Source organism: Pezoporus wallicus, unplaced genomic scaffold (assembly GCF_028554395.1).
Source record: "Pezoporus wallicus isolate ANWC-B61680 ecotype Strahan unplaced genomic scaffold, APGP_CSIRO_Pwel_v1 contig_3817, whole genome shotgun sequence".
NCBI classification, from domain to species: domain Eukaryota; kingdom Metazoa; phylum Chordata; class Aves; order Psittaciformes; family Psittacidae; genus Pezoporus; species Pezoporus wallicus.
Window position 1 is genome coordinate 8206893 of NW_026635157.1, and position 12176 is coordinate 8219068.

The window sequence follows — 12176 nt, forward strand, 5'->3', positions numbered from 1 at the left end:
CATTCTAAGTTTGAGATGTGAATAACGATGTCGTAATGAAGGCTACACTGTGAATGCCAGGACTGCATCCGACTGCAGGATCAGACCCGCGGCAGATTCCACAGAGGGGTGACCAGACGCGCCGGCTGCAGCACTGCAAGGACGTAGCTATTTCCCTGCCAGGGGGCAGGTGCGACATCGCAGACTCTAAACCGGGCCGGGCCTGAATACGCCGCCACCGGACTGCGCCGTGGCTGTCCTTTCCTCGCGCTCTCACCGGACGCCGCAGGCTGGCTACCTGGGCTGCAGTGACGGGCGCAGAGCCCGCGGTGGCCGACCGAGCCAAGCCAGGCTGACCCATGTGCGCTCAGCGCCTACACCTGACGTGAAACCCTGCCCAACGCGGGGGCAAAATGCGAACAGCCCGAGACAGCCTCCCCGGCTCGCCCCGCGCCACCAGCCGATTAGAAGCAGCAGGCACTGCGCATGGGCAACAGCGCGACGACGTATTCTGCGCGCCTGCGCAGAGGTGTTCCGCGAGGCCCACCGAACAGCGACATGGCGCCTTAGGTCTGTCGTGCCATCGCCTCCGCGGGCGAGCCAGGCGGCGGCGGCAACTATCATGTCCCGGCACAGGAACGTCCGAGGTTATAACTACGACGAAGGTAGTGGAGAACAGGAGCCGGTGGCAGAGCTGCGGGTGAACAGCCCTAGCCGCTGGTCCCTTCGCGCTCCCCCTATGTCTTGCCTGCACCCTTTTCTCCGGGGGGGGCCTTTCCACCCCGCCGCTTATGCGGCAGTACCTGTGGGTGTGGCGGGGCCCACAAGAATGGAGGGGAGGGCGTGGGGGGGCTGTTAAGGGCGGTGGGAGGGGAGAAGCATCTCCTCCTCTCCGCGGGGGTTGGATGGCCTCGCCCCATCTTTTCTTCCTCCTCCCCCCCCCCCCCCCCCCCCCCCGGGCCCGTTTCCCGCCTGTGCGGCGCGTTTCCGCTGCCCTTCGGGGCTGCATCTTGCTGCCGGGGCTCCGGGAGCTCCCAGGCGGGGAAAGCGGGGCCTTGGCGCGCAGGTCGAGCCACGGTGGGGGTTACCTGCATTGCCTCAAGCGGACGAAGTTGGCCGCTTTTACAGGCGTCAATGTAATTGAACCCGCCCTTCTTCAGTCTTGTGAAACTTAAAAGTTTGTATTACCAGTCTAACTGCAGCAAATTCTTGCTGGTGTTCAGCCATAATAATAGATAAGAAGCAACAGCTGTTACTTGTAGAATAAATGTAGTTGTAAAAAGTGGAGTTGAGCATCTCAGGTTGAACAGGTTTTTCAGACACTTTGCTGTCATTTTATCCTAAATTGTATGGAATGAATGTGGTCTTATGTAAAATCTTGCCTGGTACCTGCAGTACTGCAGCTTTCTCTGTGTCTTCTTCAGTAACTTCAGCAGACTGTAAATGGCATCCCTTTTTCTCAAAGGTTTTATTTGTGTTGGCTCACACTGTGGAAAAATGGACACATTTCTAGTTGATACTGGTATTTTAAAGAACTCTTTGGCATGGGAGCAGCTGTTTTGTTGCCTCACGTTGTCAGGTTATGTAAAAAAATTGAGATAAATACTTGTGCCTGCCTTTGGTCTGTTGCTGTTGAGTGAACAGTTGTAGTAGCACAAATTGGGTTTTGCATCATGAGTTTTTTTGGGAAGTCATGTAAATCCATGTGATCCATGACATCTGTGTGGCCTACCTTGCAGGTTTTACTAATGCAATTTTACCTAATACAGGCAAAATCTTAGATGAGATTGGAGATGTTGCTGCTTGATTCTTTCATCCTTGAGATACTGTTTTCATCACAAATTGGTGAAAATCTTGATTTCAGCTGAATCTCTCATCTGTGAAGTTGGGTGCCCAGTCATTAGAACCTCTTTTAATGAGGTTGCTGAGATACATAGTAATTTGCTTTAGCCAAATGAGGCTTAAGTTGCTATTTGAAAACTTTACTGTTGCATTGCATATCATGTTTAATTGGAAGTGTGTATAGGTGTGGTCTTTATACATAGACCTTATACTACTTTTGTAGTCACATACGATCGTTTCTGTCCCAAGTGAAGTGCACTTTTTTTTTTTATTTAATATAATGCCATAAGTTCTTATGCCTCTTACAATTCTGTAATGCTTCTTCTGGCCCAATTATTTACTTGCTTTCAAAAAGAAATATTTGCAGTATTTTTTTGTCTTCTTTCATAGGAAGCCTTTTAAGGCCTAAAACCTTGTGGCCTTTATTTGACTGTATTCTATTTCTGCCCTCTCCTTTTGAAGTATTGTGATCAGAACTGAATGTTGATATTCCAGTTGAGAGTATGTTGTTGATACAGCTGCTGATACTGTGGAATGCTTCTGCAGCTTCTGGTCTGTTCTCTGTAACTTCTGTCAATTTTTTTTTAGTAATTATTTTTGTGGTCAGTGCAAGCCAAGCCATTTTCATGGAGGTGTGTCTTTTTCTTAGTCTAGAAGATAAACCAATGTGGGATATACAAATGATGAGATAATGCACACTGACAAGTCTTCCCTTGATTTCACTCTAAATATTAGCCATTCACACAAGTCATCTTGGAATTCCCCTTGACAGTCTCCAAGTATTCACCAATCTATAAAAAGTGCTCTTACCTTGAAAAAATTGTATAGCTCTTCTCTAGACTTTATAGGTTAATTGGCCCTAGCATGGAACCAGGAGACAATTGTGTACTTTTAAACATGATCAAAAGATAGATAACAATACTCTTCTTTTTAAGACAGACGATCAAAACAAGCCTTTATTTTCTTTATCCTGTGATACTTAATTTCCAGAGTAGCTTCCTGCGTCTTTCACCAAACTTTCATGCACTTTGCCAGCCCTTTTAGCTATTGCCTTTGGTTGGCATTTTTTTGAAAATTAGTTAATTCTGGAGTTAAGTTTACTTTGAGATAAATTAATTTTTAATGCCCAAAATGCCAAGCCTTTTATAGATGGATACAGAGTGTTTGTAATGTCCTGGGTTTGTAAGTTGGTAGCAGAGTGCAGATATTTTTTTCTTAGCTGGTAGCTGCTTTTTTTCCTCTTGACTTTTTTAAACCAACAAACAATGCATGTTATTTGTGAAACTGGCAAGTGTATACAATAGCATCTTTAAAAATAGTTCATTACTTTTTTTCATATATTTCGTTATTACTTGATGAAAATTACAGATTTCTTTTCAAGATTTATGGAATACTAGGATTGTTTGAGGGGGATAGCTTGCTTTTCCTTTGTGTTTCCTGATACCTTTTTTTTTTTTTTTTGATAGGGAAAGTATATGGCTATATTTAAGTAACTGTATAAGAATCTTGCTTATTGGTTGAAATGATTTTGCATGTTCAAAGGGAGTTGTGAACTGTGTTTTTGTTTTGCTGAACTTGAGTTGAAAGGTAGATAGCTGTGATGGTAGACCAGCAAAGAAAGCTGAGAGTAGAAATGTTGATCCTGAGTTGTTAGATTGTAATTGAGCTATATGTGGTTAAGACTGACTTGACCGCTTGAGAGGTCAAGCGAAAATGTTAAGAGAAGTGTCATGGATAAAGATGTGTGGAACTGTAGAAACTTGTTTGGACTGTAAGGGCAGCCTCCCAAAGGAGATGCTGCAGGAGGAGGTGTGAACTATGGCACCTCTTGAAAGTTTTCAGTTTTCCTAATGCATAAAATGTTGATTGTTAAAATTCTATTATTGTAACTTAGAATCTCTTAACCCTTAGAATCTAGATAAGTAAACAGTACTTAATGGCTCTTCTGGAATACTGGACATACATAATTTCTTAAAACCTTGTGTAAAAACTATGCTTAGAATTATAATATTAAGTATTTAGAAATTGTGCAGGCTAACCTTACTTTTCTGCTTCATATAGATTTTGAAGATGATGATGTGTATGGCCAATCAGTAGAAGATGATTATGGCATTTCTCCTTCAACAGGTTAGTTCAGATGATTACATATAAACATTGTCCATTGATTCTTACTCTGATTTTTATTTCCAGAATAAAACGATATTTAAAAGCTGGTGAAATTTTTGGAAGACACTAGCTGCCATAATCCTGTTAAAGTCAGTTAGTGATAGGTACAGTTGTAATTTTGGAAGTCACATTAGACAACTGGGCACATCTTCAGTCATACAAGTGTATTATCTTGGATGGTCAGAAGGTAGTTGGTAATGTAAAGATCTGGTTTATTGGAATGCATTGATAGTCTTGAAACACTTGTATCTTTTAAAATAATTAGTAGGATCTAGCTGCGTTTAAGAGTTATGGTTCTGCACCTGGTAGTTGATGTCTTTTACACAATGGAGTCTTTTTTGGATGCAGCCCTAGTCCTCATGCAAGATCACATGAAGCTAATAAGCCTTCCGGCATTTGAAGTGTTGCAGAATAGGTATAAAAATAGTGATGCTGTATGCTCAGGTAAGATGTAATTGGAGTGGCTCAACCCAGCTGAATTCTGACTACAGCCATTAGGTTGTGTTATCCAGCCAAATCTGTGGCAAGATTATCCCTTAAGAGTTCTGGTAGATTTGGTGGCAGTGTTTATAGATCTCAGTAGGCCCTGAAAATACTGTGGCTGATGTTGTGAAGCTGTACTACTGCAGGTAAGTCAGCTGGATCGAAATCCACTGAGACTGTGATGTAGTCTGTGACTAGGCCACAGCTACTTATGTTAATTAGATCTTCAAAAATCAGTTCCCCTGTCATCCTGTTGATTTTAGATAAGCAAATCTAGGTGTGTATTTTTATTATTTGTAGTAACATTCCCCAAAAGACTGTTTTGCATTCAAATTCTAAATCTAATTGCTAGGGGTTTTCAGATATTTTCTAAGTATTATGTTAGCCTTGTTTTTGTGATGAAAATGTGCAACGTATTTACTTTTTACTAAAGGATAAACTGCTAAATTGCAAAACTATTTCTTGTTTGTGCACAGTAATTTTCCTAAGAATTCTTTTTACTTATACTTCATTTATAAATTAATCTGGTGTAGATTGTATGGCAGTCTTTTAATAGTTTCTTCAGTTATGGAGATTGAATATGAAATTGTATGTGTGTGGGAAACAGTTGCTAAGTCTGTACTGCTTCTGAATATACATATGCTTTCGGTATGTATTTCAGAGCTGGGGAGAATATTGCATGTCATAAAGAAATTTGTTTACATTATACTTTGTACAGTTCTGAGGATATGTAATAACTGGGGCTCATGTGCAGCAGGAAGTTTACCTATATATGCCTTAATGTGTTGCTAAATCATAATGAAATTATGCATGTGTTGAAAGTTTTGTGTGAATACACATTTTAACTCATGGGCTGTATTTATAATGAAATTCCAAAATGAGAAGAATGTGTTCAGCTCCATTAAATTGTTACTGTAGTTTCACAATGCTGTGCTGTAAAAGCAGCATTATTTTCAGGCTTTTATTTTTTTCTTTTTTTTTTTTTTTTTTTTTACTTGTAACTGAGGTAGAAAAAAATAGTTGTGGAGGAGAGTTCTCGAGATGTTTGGGCACAGGTGGTAATTTGCTATAGGAAATACTGTTTTTCAAACCTGGAGTATTTTAATTTGCTGGAATACTGAACTTTGCAGAATTGTTGCATTACATACATGCAAGGGTATTGTCTAGCTTGTGGTTTCACTGTGATAATGACTTGCTTATATTCTGTCATGAACTGCTGCATGCTCTGTGCATTCTATCAGGTAGTGGTCATACAGTAGTGTCTCTTTCTTCCCCCAAAAACCACTGTAAAAGGTCAGCACCCAAAATTTTTTTCCTTTTAGATATGATTTGTTTTTAAGGGAAGAAAAAAATATTTGACTTTTATAATACTTTGTTTTTTACCTAATGCAGCAGCTCAGTTTATTTACTCCAGACGAGACAAACCAGCAACATTTGCTGAGCCGTTAGAAGAAGAATATGGCTATGAAGGTACAGACGATACTATTGATTATTTTACATCCAATCATCAGTTGACTGAAGTTGATAGAGGTAATTATAGAAAAGAAGTATTTGTCAGAACAATGTCTTTTGTGAATTCAGGTCTAACTAAAAATAGTCTTAATTTAAATATTTGTTACTTGACTGACACTACCCACAATTTTGTAATCTTGTAGAATAACACTCTTCATGAGCATAGCTTTAGTGCTGATTATTCAAGTTTATAACTACTTTTTGTATGCTCCTTGTAACTTAGTTGCATAAATTTAAATATGTTCCTAGTTGGAAATAATGGAAATTGACATGAAAATCGGAGGTAAGAGCAGCTGTACTGGCTCAGGCCAAGCATCCATGTAGTTCAAGGTCTTGACTCTGCAAATGGATGCTTAGGGAAGAGTATTAGAGTATTTGTAGAATAATCAGTTCCTTGTGTTGCATTCCAAATTACAGTGAGTAGCGGTACTTGAGATGTTTTTGAAGTCATGAATTTCTACAGACAGTAGCCAATATCTGTAGCAGTACTTGAGATATTTTTGAAGTCATGAATTTCTTAGAGACAGTAGCCAATATCTGTATCATCTATAATCTTTTCTTACCTGGTTTTGAATTCATTAGACTTTGGTTTCCATTCAGTTCTGCAGCCATAAACTCTACATAATAAGCAGAGTTCTGATCTGTGGTGTTGAATTCCCTTAGCAAAGGTCTTTAAACATCACTATCTTTGAGGAGGTGTTAAAAAAAAAAAAAAATCTGTAGTTGGCTTCCTGTTCTTCAGTTCCTGTTTTCTAAAATCTGAACTGGCAGGAACTGTAATATTCAGGAATATTTTCTTCTCTTGTGTTTGTATGTCTGACCAGCACACTACTTTCAGTGAGTGTCAGCTTGGTGAATTTTCAGTCTCTTGTGCAGCAAGTCAAGATTTACAAAACTTACCTTAGTCAAGGCTTATCACAGTATCACAGTATGCTAGAGATTGGAAGGGACCTCAAGAGATCATCTAGTCCAATCCCCCTGCCGGAGCAGGAACACCTAGATAATGTTACACAGGAATGTGTCCAGGCGGGTTTTGAATGTCTCCAGGGAAGGAGTCTCCACAACCTCCCTGGGCAGCCTGTTCCAGTGTTCCGTCACCCTCACTGAGAAGTTTTTCTTCTCAAGTTTAAGTGGAACCTCTTGTGTTCCAGTTTGTACCCATTACCCCTTGTCCTATCATTGTTTGCCACTGAGTAGAGCCTGGCTCCATCCTCGTGACACTCCCCCTTTATATATTTATATACATTAGTAAGGTCACCCCTCAGTCTCCTCTAAACTATAGAGACCCAGCTCCCTCAGTCTTTCCTCATAAGGGAGATGCTCCACTCCCTTAATCATCTTCGTTGCCCTGCGCTGGACTCTCTCCAGCAGCTCCCTGTCCTTCTTGAACTGAGGGGCCCAGAACTGGACACAATATTCCAGATGCGGTCTCACCAGGGCAGAGTAGAGGGGAAGGAGGACCTCTCTCGACCTACTAACCACCCCCTTCTAATACACCCCAGGATGCCATTGGCCTTCTTGGCCACAAGGGCACAGTGTTGGCTCATGGTCATCCTGTCGTCCACTAGGACCCCCAGGTCCCTCTCCCCTACACTGCTCTCTAACAGGTCGTTCCCCAACCTGTACTGGAACCTGGGGTTGTTCCTGCCCAGATGCAGGACTCTACACTTTCCCTTGTTATATTTCATCAAGTTGTTCCCTGCCCAACTCTCCAGCCTGTCCAGGTCTCACTGGATGGCAGCACAGCCTTCTGGCGTGTCAGCCACTCCTCCCAGCTTAGTGTCATCAGCAAACTTGCTGATAGTACACTCAATTCCCTTATACTAGCTGCAGAAATATGCTCCATAGAAAATTGATTTTATCAGCCAAAAATGTATTACAGTTGTTGGTAAGGTAAAGATTGTAGATGGTTTCAGACCTGGTATATTGTTCCGGAGTTCTTAGTTGTTGAGGCCTGGGGCCCGTAAAAATGCTGTTTTACTTTATGTGTTCATTATAGCATCTGTAAACCCTTAAAATGTGCTGTTCATTGGGATTCCATGTTGACTTCCTGAATTACTTTGGGTAACTTTAAGGTGATTATTTGTATTTTGTGTAGTGAAAATAGCTAATTTTACAACATCAAAGTATGTCAATATTGAGACTTCATATAGTAATAAATAGTAGTCAGTGAAATGTTCCATATAGCAAAATCTGAAATTGGTCAAATATTCTGCAGGGCTTGGGGGCAAAGTTTATTACGGCAGTAAGTGAAATTGAAATTAATTTCTAAAGGTTTTATCTTTTACTGTGATAATTTTCTCCCATTTCTGTTTATCAGTGTGTGGTGCTAGTGGTTAGGCCACTTAAGACTTTTTTTTTTTTTTTTTTGTGCAGCTTATAACAGTAATATGTTTCTTTTAGCCCGTCTTAATTCATGCCTTGATCAAATGAGAGAAGTTTTGGCAGAGTCTGTACCAGAACAAACAATGGTGCAAGCAGTACTGGATAGTAAATTTGATGTACAGAAGGCTTTGGATCTTGTGCTTTCACAAGGCAGTAAGCAACATGTGAAGACCAAGAATGAGGACGCTTTGATTGTAGGAAAGAAGACAAAAGGTATACTTCTATTTAATTGTTTGCATTCAAGATGATTCATTTCTATGTACAGTTTCATTTTGGCTTACAAGCTCTGAGGATGTGTGTTACTGTATCAGTCATTTATTAGAAAAATTAAAAAGACCAATTAACTCTCCTGTTCCTGTGTTCTAAAAACATGTAAAAGAAACGGTATCTCTTCTGGAGTTAGAAGGCAAAATTACACCTTAGCATCAGCTTAAATTCAAACTGCAACCATCTGTAGTTCTGATTTATAATATATGACTTAACTGAATTAATACATGTGCTGCATGTTGAGCAATGTCTTCAAGATTTATGTACTTCTATTACTTGTTTGTGAACTGACTTACCCAATACCTTCTTTTTTTTGCTAGTGTTTATGCAGTAACTTATTTTGATTTATGCTTAAACCTTCTTTATCTTTACTGTCATTGTTTGTCAATTCTTAAAGTTTCTTAGATATCTGTATTCAGTAGATACCTGTAGTTTAATTGTAGAACATTGCATATATTTGGGTAACACTTAGTAATTAAATGCCTTTTCATGTTTCTTCTTGATTTCTTTTTTGTTGCTGCTGTCAACGGTAAAAAACAATGGATATTTCATTGTGACTGCATTTCCATCTGAAAATTATTGGCTATTGTAAGGTAAGGAGACTTATTTTGTTGTCCAGAAATGTGTATGGATACAGGCAGTTTCTTTTGTGCAGTAGAAAATGTTGCTGACAACACCAACAAACCTGGTTTTGGAAACTTGGCAGCCAGAAGTGTTTCAACTTGTTACTCTTTAATTACAAATGACAAAATGCTGCTTAATGCTGAAAAATCCAATATAACTTCACCTGAAAAGAAAGGATTCAAATCCTCTTCACTTGTTCATTCATCTTCTTTCAGTGATGATTTCTGTAAAGGATCATTTTGTGAACCTGTGAATAAACAGGCAGAGAATCAACTAGCAGAAAGTGTTAATGCATTAAGTTTGGTTCCTGACAGTGAAGATGTTTACTTTAGCATAGGAAGTGACATATCTGGAAATTCTTCCTTTAACAAGTTGGAATGCAAGGAAACAGAGGACTTGAAATCCTTGCTGATGCAGAATGTGATTTGTGATTCTGTGAATCCACTTGTTTCCTCAAATACTTCTGATTGTAAAAGCAGTGCAAGTTTTTACAGTCACCCGTGTTTAACAAGTACTTTAGGAAAATTGGTTCTTGGTAATGAAGTCAGTGATAGTGAAAATAGAAAGAATGAACTTTTTGATAATTTTTCTTCAGTTGTGCAAAGCAGAAAACAAGAAGGCTCCTCATCAGACATGGCTGCTTTGCCAGTGTTAAGGTCTGGAAATACATCATTGGCTGACTTACTTCAGGAGCACCAGGAAAGCAGTGCTAGCCACTGTTACTCTTTGGCTGACCTTTATACCCAGTCAACAGCAAATCTCACTGATAGGAAATTGGGAACCTCACCATTATCACAACTACTAAGTCAACCCCAAACTTCAGGTGGGATGTCAGAGCTAACAGGATCTTTGTCTTCTCTAACCCTCTGTCAAGATTCTCCGCTAAAGGAGGTTGCAAATTTGTCACTTTCGGATTTAATAGCAGAGACTATTGAAGTAGATAAAACTCAACAAAGGATGAACTTCTCCATGCTCAATGTTACTGAATTAAGGCCCTCTAAAAGAACCAACATTGATTTAAGTGTCCTTGTAAAAAATGCAGAAGTATCTGCAGAACAAAATGTGGTAGGACAGTCAAATGTCTTAAGCCCTGAAATTAAACTTTTAAAAGAAAACCAAGGAAAATGTTCTGGCTTTGCCAAAACATATAAAAAACCCAAAAGAGCGCTTACTCCTAAGGGGCAGGATTTGTCACTTTCCTGGGTGAAGGCACTGCGTGCAAGACCTTCAGCTTTTGCTTTAACCTTGTGTCTCCGTTACCCTCCAAAAGGTTATAAGCGGCGCACAATTGGTGTACATAAAGCTTTCCTATACAGTAGACAAGTACAAGATGTAAAACCCAAGGAGACTGGTCCTTTAATTGCCATAACACCATTTGACTTCAAATCAGCATCTCCTGATGATATTGTGAAAGCTCACCAAAAAAGAGCTTTTACAAGAGAATACTAAAAAAAACCCAACAAACCAAAATCAGTGTTTATATCTTGACATATTAAAAAAAAATCATTTATAATCCACAATTGAGTTTTTTATTTTTTTTAATCGACATATTACAATTTTCACTGTTTGGTAGCAAATTTGTGTGTAAACTTTGTTGCACTGATTATTTGTCTAATTTTCACTGACAATGTTTTTAACTTTGGCAGTCTTGAATTTTAGTATATACATATTGCATGTACAAAATTCTATAAACACTGTAAGACTTCTTGAAACATCTTTCTAGGTGTTGATGCAGTTCATTGGCAAGAACACTGAATTATTATTTTGTAAAGTAATTTAGTTTTGCTATGTGGTGTATAGTTTGGGGAGTGGGAACCTCGTTTTATATTACAACTTTTAGTAAATGTTCTTAAAGATGGATTTTCTGATAAGGTATGTAACTAAATTGCCAGTCTTTGTAACTGATTATTTCCAGTCAATGTAATTATTCTATCTGTATTCTGATTACAATATTACAACAGAAATGTGTTTTTAAGACTCGCTCACCTCAGGTTTTGACAGTTTTAATTGTGGTTAGGATACGTACAGCTGTTGATAGGACCAAACTCATAGGGAAGCAGGCAATTAAAATTGTGTGCACCTCCCATCAGCTGTCAAAATGTGATATTCAGAATTTTGAACCAGCTGTTTTGTGGGTATATACATGCTGCATGTATTTAATTGGAAGTGTCACTAGGATTCCATGGTTTATTCTCAGTCTTTCAGGAAGATATTGGAATAAAAATGCTTTCAACTCTAGCATGAGAGTCTTTACTCAGTGGAAAAAAAAAAAAAAAAAAGAGGCAAACCATAAGTGCTGTTTGTGTCTACAACTTGTCTGTTTTGGAGAAAGCTTTCTTCAGTAATGGAAATATATTTTTTCCTACTGTTTGCACCCATTGCTGTTACTTTGAATCTTTAGATGGAAGATCAGATCAGGACATTCTGCACTTATTTTATTTTTTTTTTTTTAACCTGATAATTACCAGATTCTGGTGCCCTTGTTTGTCAAATTAGTACCTGCGTGTATATTTCAACTTTGCTTTTAGTACACATTACTACTTTTGATATATTTCCAGTGTGTCATTATTTTAGATTCTGAACAGCAATAAGTGCAATAAATGTACTGTTGCAACTGGAAGAATACATTTGTTCATATACTGCCATACACTTATTCATGCTAAACTTGGCAGCTAGTATGGAACAGTAGATAAAATTTTCATCTAGTTTTAATCTAATTTTTGTCGAGCATGTTACATCAAAAAGAAGACAACAGCTTTAGGTTTATTCCTGACTTCAGGTTGCACTACAGTTTAGATTTTAAATATAAATAAAACATGTTCCAGTGCTCTCAGGTACATATTTTATGTTCTGTATATTTTGCTTGTTTGTCTAGTTGATGCTCTTGTCATTTAGGGCTATGAGCAGTGTGACCTGTG

At 38.9% G+C, this 12176-nt stretch overlaps 1 protein-coding gene across 3 annotated transcripts in view; it reads left to right on the top strand.

Moving 5' to 3' along the window:
* Positions 1–487: 487 nt before the first annotated feature.
* Positions 488–12176, top strand: part of HBS1L (HBS1 like translational GTPase) — a 57771-nt gene continuing 46082 nt past the window's right edge. The window contains exons 1-5 of one of the 3 annotated variants that reach the window (XM_057407997.1): positions 488–644; positions 3883–3948; positions 5863–6000; positions 8386–8580; positions 9233–10726. In XM_057407997.1, coding sequence (XP_057263980.1) covers positions 602–644; positions 3883–3948; positions 5863–6000; positions 8386–8580; positions 9233–10707 — 1917 coding nt within the window. In that variant the 5' untranslated portion in view covers positions 488–601 and the 3' untranslated portion in view covers positions 10708–10726. Of the gene's footprint in view, positions 645–3882; positions 3949–4499; positions 4617–5862; positions 6001–8385; positions 8581–9232; positions 10727–12176 lie in introns of those variants that run through there. The other 2 variants (XM_057407989.1, XM_057408007.1) reach the window with 2 other exon arrangements.